We start from the raw sequence: 10,201 nt of genomic DNA, 5'->3' as shown, positions 1-10,201 counted from the left end.
GAGCTAATCAGTGAATTTAGCAAAGTTGCAGGATACAAAATCAATACACAGAAATCACCTGTATTTCTATATGTGTATATATATATATATATATATATATATATATATATATAAACAATGAAAAATCAGAAAGACAAATTAAAGAATCAATCCCATTCACCATTGCAACAAAAATAATTAAATATCTAGGAATAAACTTGCCTAATGTAATAAAAGAACTATACATTCTAAATTATAAGATACTGATGAAAGAAATCCAAGACGTCATAAACAGATGAAGAGATATTCCACATTCCTTGGTAGGAAGAATCAATATTGTGAAAATGACTACTACCAAATGCAATCTACAGATGCAATGTGATACCTATCAAATTACCAAAGACATTTTTCACAGAACTAGAACAAAAAATTTTCACAATTCATATGGGAACACAAAAGACCCTGGATAGCAAAAGCAGTCTTGAGAAAGAAGAACAAAGCTGGAGGAATCAACCTTCCTGACTTCAGATTATATTAAAAAGCTACAGTCATCAAGACAGTATGGTACTGGCACAAAAACAGAATATAGACTAATGGAAAATGATATAAAATAATAATAATAATAAAAAAGTGGGGAAAAGAACTAAACAGACATTTCTCCAAAGACATACAGATGGCTACCAAACACATGAAAAGATGCTCAACATCACTCATTACTTGTGAAATACAAATCAAAAGTACAATGAAATATCACCACAGACCAGTCAGAATGGCCATCATCAGAAAGTCTGCAAACAATAAATGCTGGATAGGGTGTGGAGAAAAGGGAATGCTCTTGCACTGTTGATGGGAATGTAATTTGATATAGCCACTATGGAAGATGGTATGGAGATTCCTTAAAAAACTAGGAATAAAACCGCCATATGATCCAGCCATCCCACTCCTAGGCATATACCCTGAGGAAACCAAACTTGAAAAAGACACAAGTATTCCATTGTTTATTGCAGCACTATTTACAATAGCTAGAACATGGAAGCAATCTAGATGTCCATCAACAGACGAATGGATAAAGAAGTTGTGGTATATATACAGATTGGAATATTACTCAGCCATTAAATGGAATGCATTTGAATCAGTTCTAATGAGTTGAATGAACTTAGAGCCTGTTATACAGAATGAAGTAAGTCAGAAAGAGAAAGATAAATGTAATATTCTAACACATGTATACAGAATCTAGAAAAATGGTACAGAAGAATGTATTTACAGGAAAGCAATGGAGAAACAGACATAGAGAATAGACTTACAGACATGGACAGAAGGGAGGAGAGGGTGAGATGTATGGAAAGAGTAACATGGAAGCTTATATTACCATATGTGAAATAGATAGCCAGTGGGGATTTGATGAATGACTCAGGAAACTCAAACAGGGTCTCTGTATCAATCTAGAAGGTTGGGATGAGGAGGGAGATTCCAAAGGGAGGGGATATATGTATACCTTTGGCTGATCCATGTTGAGTTTGACAGGAAACAACAAAATTCTGTAAAGCAATTATCTTTCAATTAAAAACAAACAAACAAAAAAGAAGTAACTGGATATTCAGATATTCCTACTTCTCCATGTAGTAAGTTAACCGCTGCCATTATCACCCAGTAAAATCTAGAGATTTATTCCTTAAAAACGCTCAAACACTCTCCAAATTAGGCAATTACCTGCACATTTGAGGGAGGCTTTACCAAACTGAAAAACAGGCATGAAAGCAGAAATTTAAGGAATGTTAACATCATTAACCTTCTTCCTCCTCTTAGAGACTGTTGAACATACAGAAGAGAATTTACCAAGGCTGGAGAAGAAGTCAGAGGAAAATCTGGGAAAGTCTTTGGAATAAAAAGAAAAACAAGAAAGAATATGGAAATAAAAGCAATCATTAAAGAACCACTAGAAAAAAAATAAATAAAAGCAATCATTAGCAAGATGGATTCACTATGATTAGTGCTTAAATGGTATTAATAATGTACGTCAAGAATATTGATCTCACCTAATTTATGTTGAAAATCATATAGGTATGAATTAGGGATGGAGAACAGGAAGAGAAAGAGGGATATTTGTGTGTATTTGTGTGTGTGTGTGTGTGTTTGTTTGTTTGTTTGTTTGTTTCAGTGAGCATCTGTACAGTGATGATGAGCAGGTGACAGTGATACCTATTGTCAAATTCCATAGGGATCCACATTAGAAAACTCTTAGAGTAATTGAAATTTGAGATGAAGAGACACTGCAGAAGCTATGTAAGTGAGAAGAAAGGCCAAAAATTTCAAGGAGATGGATTCTCTGGGTTCTTGAAGACCAGATGAAAATGATGAGTGAGAATTGCTTATGCTTCATTCATGGATTCATTGTTTGGAGATTGGTGAAAATAGCTTTGAAAAGTATAACCCAGAAGACCAGCAGTGGAAACTGTAAGAAAATGCTGAATTCAATTTGGGGCACATTGAGCTGGAGGGACATAAGTAGAAATAAGACAGAATTGTCTCAAAGGCCATTATGTTATAAGACCAGGTATAAGTAAACATCAGTCAACAATTCTTAAACACAGGTTTTTGCTACTGAGGGAACATATGACAGTGTCTGGAGAACATTTTCATTTTCACAATTGGTGATGGGGAGACACTAATGGGTTGCAGAAAGGGATCATTTGCATCCTGTAATACACAGGATCATCCTGCCAAAATTATCTAGACCAAAATGTCAGTAGTGCCAGATTTCATTCGAGCCAAGTTGAGAAATCCTGATATTATGAATACAGTTGGGGAGAAGTGCCAACATTTCTCAATCTCTTATTACATTTTGTGTGACATAACTCATTTAACCCTCAAAATGGTCCTACAAGATAGCTCACTTGCAAGTCTCATTTTATAAATATACATATATCTGTCTACCTATATATATGCAAGGATCAGACTGATTATATCATTGTCTATAGTCTCACAATTAAGAAGTTTAACTTCAAGAATTAAACTTTAGGGGCACACTAATAGTCTCATAACCATTTTGCTGCACTTCTTTACAGAGATGAAATCCATAAGCAAGAAAATGCTAAAGCTATGATATACTAATGCAATCCTAGAGATGCTAGGAAAGTGCTAACCATGGCAAGTAATCATGCCCCAGATGTTCCTTTTAAGAACTGGGCATAAGTTCCAGGAGATGATGAAGAAGTGAATATTAGCTCACACACCCATCTTCTTTGGGGACTAAGAATTCTTATTGTGAAACTGTAAATTGAGTAGAACATTGTGTCCCAAAAGATCAATGACACAGGGTGGAAACACAGACTCATTAATTTCCACCCTCAGTGGGCTTATTTAACTCGAAAGGAAATCTCAAGGGAGAGAATAATTTTCTGTTTTTCTTCTCAACTTTCCCAGAAAGACAAGGAATGGGATAGATTCCCATTTGCATCACCTGATTGTTTTGGAGATCCTATGAGGTTGCTTTCCTCTTTGCAAATGAAGAAGACCTTCTGGAAAAATTCTCAAATTTATGGCCTGTTCTGTAGCATGTCAAAGACTGAGGACCACAGCAATGGATACTGACTCATTCATTGTCAGAAACTTTGAACCTCATGGAATGTAGGGCAGAAGGAGCCTTAAGGTTCAGTGGCAGTGAGCCATCGAGGAAAAAGCAGGTGAATGTTGAATTGCCTTTGTCTCAATTCCCCTCAAACCTCAAACTATATAAATGAAGGTTTTGGGGAACACTGCCTGTTTATTGCTGTTTTCAGCCCTTATCTTGAACAGAGCCTGGAGAGAGGGAGGAACGTTGTACAGAGACACTGAGAGTCTATCTGCATTTGTTCAGCACAGAGACAAACAAAAGGAGTTAAGGGCAGAAAGAAGAAAATGAGAAATCTGCAGTAATAATCATCAGAAGTCTTGTATTTTGAATGCTTTGCTGAGACAACCCTGGGGTTATAAACCAAGAGATCCAGCTCTCACTCTGGAGACAAAGAGGGAAGTTCCATTAAGTTCCCTTGTTAATCTCACTTTCTGCCCCTGTTCCTCTAGACCACGACTGTGGAGTAAATGACTATGGAAAATACCTCCTCCGTGAGTGAGTTTATCCTTATGGGATTGACAGACCAACCTAAACTCCAGCTACCCCTGTTTTCTCTGTTTCTGCTGAACTACCTGGTCACTGTGGTGGGCAATTTATTCTTGATGATTCTAATTTGTCTAAATTCACACCTGCACACACCCATGTACTTTTATCTCTTCAATCTGTCCTTCATTGATCTCTGTTACTCATCTGTCTTTACTCCCAAAATGCTAATTAGCTTTATTTCCAACAGGAATGTCATCTCCTTTACAGGATGTATGTCTCAGCTGTTTTTCTTCTGCTTTTTTGTCAACTCTGAGTGCTATGTGTTGACAGCGATGGCCTATGATCGCTATGTGGCCATCTGTAAGCCCTTGCTGTATACAGTGGCCATGTCCCCTCAGGTGTGTTCTCAGCTGATGTCTGGTTCATATGTGATGGGTTTTGCTGGGGCCATAGTCCACACAGGATCTATGACGAGGCTGATATTTTGTGATTCCAATATAATTAACCACTACCTGTGTGACATCTTCCCACTGCTCCAGCTCTCCTGCAGCAGCACATATGCCAATGAGATTGTGGTTTCTGCTGTTGTGGGAACAGTTGTCATATTATCTAGCCTCATTATCTTTATTTCTTATGCTTTGATTCTTTTCAATATCCTTCATATACCATCATCTAAAGGTTGGTCCAAAGTCTTGAGCACCTGTGGTTCCCACATTACAACAGTTAGTCTATTCTATGGATTTGGGCTGCTCACTCATGTCAAGCTACCATCTTCTGGGTTTGTGGATCAGGGAAAGTTTTTCACAGTGTTTTCCACCAATGTGGTACCCATGCTGAACCCTCTCATTTATAGCCTCAGGAACAAGGATGTCAAAATTGCTGTGAAGAAAATCCTGAAGAGAATTACAAACTGAACCAAGTCATTTATATTTCTTTGCCTTTTTTCTTTTCTCTGCTCGACTTTATCCTGTTTCTCCCATTCTTTTTTCATATCATTTGTCTTTCTAATGTCTTCTTGACAGAACTTTATCTCTAATGTCTGAGGTCTTTTCTTCTCTTGCCACATAATGTAACTCTGTGAACCTATTCTTTGCCTGAAGAATCATCCTCAGCCCTAAGTGATCCAATACCACTTGCAGACAAGAGACCAATAACCTTTCCCATCTAATGATAAAACTCTTATTTTCCTTATGCGTCATTCTCATCCAAGGTAAGCTATGGGTGTCTGTTCAGTCTAACCAATTCTTTTCTTTCTTGCTTTCCTTACACGGAGCCCTTTGCTATTTCAATAGTATCTTTACTTACCGTTGCATTCAAACAGAAATGTAATGACAAAAATGTGGACATGGTAAAGTTGTAAAAATTTCCCCAAAATTTCAGGATTCTTTTAGTAATATCTCCTGTTTTATATTTTATATGCAACATAGGTAAAGAAATTGAATAGTTTGTTGAACCAGCCATAGTTCTTTCTTTTATTCTTGAAGATACTTGAATAAGCTACAGTATTCTACTCACCTCTCTGAATCCAGACCAATAACATATACCTCTTTTTATTGTATTGGTCAGTTGATATGTTGTCATAAATATAATTGAAATTGTCATCAACTTGTCCATTTATCTGTGGGTTGTAATTGTGATTAAATTTACACAGTGATATTTTTGGCTACAGAATATGTTATCAAGTGTTTGGTCAGAATTTGCTGTCTCACTGTGCAAGGAGGCCTCCCCTTTGCAAAGGAAGATGTATTTCCCACTTTCCAAAGCAAAGCAAAAATATCTGGCAGAAACCTTGTTCTATTGTGATGTATTCTATTAATTTGTAAATTTCACTCATTCCTTTTGTCTGTTAGATGAAAAATTAAATCTGTAGTTAATGTGTGTCAGAATTTTATAAATGGTCTTAAAATACAAGTCTCATTTTTTTCTTTTTTTGGGGGGGGGGGCGGGGGGGAGGCTGAGTAAATAGTTGTCTTACTTGCTCAGAATCACACAGCTAAAAATGCAGAGACCAGTCTTTAACCCACTGTTCACCTCATGAAAGCATGGAAGGAAAGAAAAGCTGTGAAGGGACAGAGAGAACATCTGGAGAGTTGTTTCTGAAAGAGCTTCAAAATAGGAATTTTCCATTATGAATGTATCTCAAAAAAACTAAAAATAGAAATACAATATATCCCAGCAGTTCCACTCCTGGGTATATATTTGAAAAATATGTGTATGATATTTCAAAAAGATCTCTGTACTTCAATGTTTATAGCAGCATTATCTATCATTGCCAAGATATGGGAGCAACTGATAAATGTTCAACAGATGAATAGATAAGATGTGGTGAATATATACAATGGAGTATTACTCATCCATCAAAAGCATGAAAATTTCCCATTTACAGCAAAGTGGATGGACTTGGAGGGTATTATGCTAAGTGGAGTAAGTCAGGGAAAAAAGGACAAAGATGATATCACTTATATGTGAAGTCAGAAAACTGTAAAAAAATTAGTGAATATAGCAAAAGAAACACAGACTTACTTATGTAGAGAACAAATTTATGTTTACCTGTGGGGAAAAGGAAGTGGGAAGAGGATAAAGGGATAGGTGATTAAGAGGTATAAATTATTATGCATAAAATAAGCTATAAGGATATATTGTACAACAGAGAAGATATAGCTAAGATATTTATAATAACTAAATGGAAAATAACCTCTAAGAATTGTGAATCACTATATTGTACAATTGTAACTCATATAATATTGTACATCAACTACAATAAAATAAATTAAAAAAAGGGGTTTTGGGTAATTGATATTTCATTCATACAACCAATGGAAAAATTACATTCCAGAAACAAGTACACATTTACATTAGGATTTTTAAGATTTATTTGGAAATGTTATCTAGTAGATAAAATCATCACAATACAGCTTTAAATATAAGAATATTTTCAGTTTTAGATAATTTATGTTAATATGATAAAGGTTGAAAATACCTATTTTTCTTACTTTATCATCAAACATAACAGGCATGCTAGAATGCTCACTGAACATTCATTTATGGTTTAATAAATAATTTAAAATTTAAATTAATATCTACAAAGGTCATGAAATGTTTCCAACATAGTTTATTCAGTACTTACAGCTATATTTTCCCCCATGTGCATTTGTTCTCAAAATCTAGCTAAATGACATGAGATAGATAAGTTTTAAAATAGCTTATTTAGTAATTTTCTGGTGGAGTTTTTAGGATTTTCTATGTAGAGGATCGTGTCATCTGCAAATAGTGAGAGTTTTACTTCTTTTCCAATTTGGATTCCTTTTATTTCTTTTTCTGCTCTGATTGCTGTGGCCAAAACTTCCAGAACTATGTTGAATAGTAGTGGTGAAAGTGGACACCCTTGTCTTGTTCCTGACTTTAGGGGAAATGCTTTCAATTTTTCACCATTGAGGATAATGGTTTCTGTAGGCTTGACATATATAGCTTTTATTACGTTGACGTATGTTCCTTCTATTCCTGCTTTCTGGAGAGTTTTTTTCATAAATGGATGTTGAATTTTGTCAAAGGTTTTCTCTGCATCTTTTGAGATAATCATATGGCTTTTATTTTTCAATTTGTTAATGTGATGTATTACATTGATTGATTTGTGGATATTGAAGAATCCTTGCATCCCTAGGATAAAGCCCACTTGGTCATGATGTACGATCTTTTTAATGTGTTGTTGGATTCTGATTTATAGAATTTTGTTAAGGATTTTTGCATATATGTTCATCAGTGATATTGGCCTGTAATTTTCTTTTTTTGTGGCATCTTTGTCAGGTTTTGGTATTAGGGTGATGGTGGCTTCATAGAATGAGTTTGGAAGTTTACCTTCCTCTACAATTTTCTGGAAGAGTTTGAGTAGGATAAGTGTTAGCTTCTCTAAATTTTTGATAGAATTCAGCTGTGAAGCCGCCTGGACCTGGGCTTTTGTTTGCTGGAAGATTTCTGATTAGTTTCAATTTTCCTTGCTTGTGATGGGTCTGTTAAGATTTTCTATTTCTCCCTGGTTCAGTTTTGGAAAGTTGTACTTTTCTAAGAATTTGTCCATTTCTCCCAAGTTGTCCAGTTTATTGGCATATAATTGCTGATAGTCTCTTATGGTCCTTTGTGTTTCTGTATTGTCTGTTGTGATCTCTCTATTTTCATTTCTAATTTTATTGATTGGATTTTTCTCCCTTTGTTTCTTGATGAGTCTGGTGAATGGTTTGTCAGCTTTATTTACCCTCTCAAAGAACCAGCTTTTGGCTTTGTTGATTTTTGCTATGGTCTCTTTTGTTACTTTTGCATTTATTTCTGCCCTAATTTTTAAGATTTCTTTCCTTCTACTAATTAATATACTAAAGTTGCAGGATATAAAATCAACACACAGAAATCCGTTGTATTCCTATACACTAATAATGAGAAAATAGAAAGAGAAATTAAGGAAACAACTCCATTCACCATTGCAATGAAAAGAATAAAATACTTAGGAATAAATCTACCTAAAGAAACAAAGACCTATATATATAAAACTATAAAACACTGGTGAAAGAAATCAAAGAGGACACTAATAGATGGAGAAATATACCGTGTTCATGGACCGGAAGAATCAATATAGTGAAAATGAGAATACTACCCAAACCAATCTATAGGTTCAATGCAATCCCTATCAAGATACCAACGGTATTTTTCACAGAGCTAGAACAAATAATTTCACAATTTGTATGGAAATACAAAAAACTTCGAATAGCCAAAGCAATCTTGAGAAAGAAGAATGGAACTGGAGGAATCAACCTGCCTGACTTCAGGCTCTACTACAAAGCCACAGTCATCAAGACAGTATGGTAGTGGCACAAAGACCAAAATATAAGTCAATGGAACAAAATAGAAAGCCCAGAGATAAATCCACGCACCTATGGACACCTTATCTTTGACAAAGGAGGCAAGAATATACAATGGAGAAAAGACAATCTCTTTCACGTGTGGTGCTGGGAAAACTGGTCAAACACTTGTAAAAGAATGAAACTAGAACACTTTCTAACACCCTACACAAAAATAAACTCAAAATGGATTAAAGATCTAAATGTTAAGGCCGCAAACTATAAAACTCCTAGAGGAGAACATAGGCAAAACACTCTCCGACATAAATCACAGCAGGATCCTCTATTACGCACTTCCCAGAATATTGGAAATAAAAGCAAAAATAAACAAATGGGACCTAATTAAAATTAAAAGCTTCTGCACAACAAAGGAAACTCTAAGCAAGGTGAAAAGACAGCCTTGAGAATGGAGAAAATAATAGCAAATGAAGCAACTGACAAAGAATTAATCTCAAAAATATACAAGCAAATCCTGCAGCTCAATTCCAGAAAAATAAACAACCCAATCCAAAAATGGTCCAAAGAACTAAACAGACATCTCTCCAAAGAAGGATCCTGCTGTGATTTATGTCAGAGAGTGTTTTACCTATGTTGTCCTCTAGGAGTTTTATAGCTTCTGGTCTTATGTTGAGATCTTTAATCCATTTTGAGTTTACTTTTGTGTATGGTGTTAGAAAATGTTCTAGTTTCATTCTTTTACAAGTGGTTGACCAGTTTTCCAAGCACCACTTGTTAAAGAGATTGTCTTTTCTCCATTGTATATTCTTGTCTCCTTTGTCATAGATAAGGTGTCCATAGGTGCGTGGATTTGTCTCTGGGCTTTCTATTTTGTTCCATTGACTTATATTTTGGTCTTTGTGCCACTACCATACTGTCTTGATGACTGTGGCTTTGTAATAGAGCCTGAAGTCAGGCAGGTTGATTCCTCCAGTTCCATTCTTCTTTCTCAAGATTGCTTTGGCTATTCAAAGTTTTTTGTATTTCCATACAAATTGTGAAATTATTTGTTCTAGCTCTGTGAAAAAATACCATTGGTATCTTGATAGGGATTGCGTTGAACCTATAGATTGGTTTGGGTAGTATTCTCATTTTCACTATATTGATTCTTCCAGTCCATGAACACGGTATATTTCTCCATCTATTAGTGTCCTCTTTGATTTCTTTCACCAGTGTTTTATAGTTTTCTATATATAAGTCTTTTGTTTCTTTAGGTAGATTTATTCCTAAGTATTTTATT

General features: G+C 35.2%; 1 protein-coding gene across 1 annotated transcript; it reads left to right on the top strand.

Moving 5' to 3' along the window:
* Positions 1–4,056: 4,056 nt before the first annotated feature.
* On the top strand, positions 4,057–4,992 carry LOC109554246 (olfactory receptor 8C8-like). The gene has a single exon (XM_019954563.1). It carries the CDS (start codon positions 4,060–4,062, stop codon positions 4,990–4,992), a length of 933 nt encoding a protein of 310 aa, XP_019810122.1. The 5' UTR covers positions 4,057–4,059.
* The last annotated feature ends 5,209 nt before the right edge of the window (positions 4,993–10,201 follow it).

Source organism: Bos indicus, chromosome 29 (genome assembly GCF_029378745.1).
Source record: "Bos indicus isolate NIAB-ARS_2022 breed Sahiwal x Tharparkar chromosome 29, NIAB-ARS_B.indTharparkar_mat_pri_1.0, whole genome shotgun sequence".
Lineage (NCBI taxonomy): Eukaryota > Metazoa > Chordata > Mammalia > Artiodactyla > Bovidae > Bos > Bos indicus.
This window is presented reverse-complemented; position numbering and strand designations above follow the sequence as displayed.

Bases quoted from the DNA above. Each gene is read 5' to 3' on its own strand.
- LOC109554246 (XM_019954563.1), top strand. From the start codon at position 4,060: ATGACTATGGAAAATACCTCCTCCGTGAGTGAGTTTATCCTTATGGGA.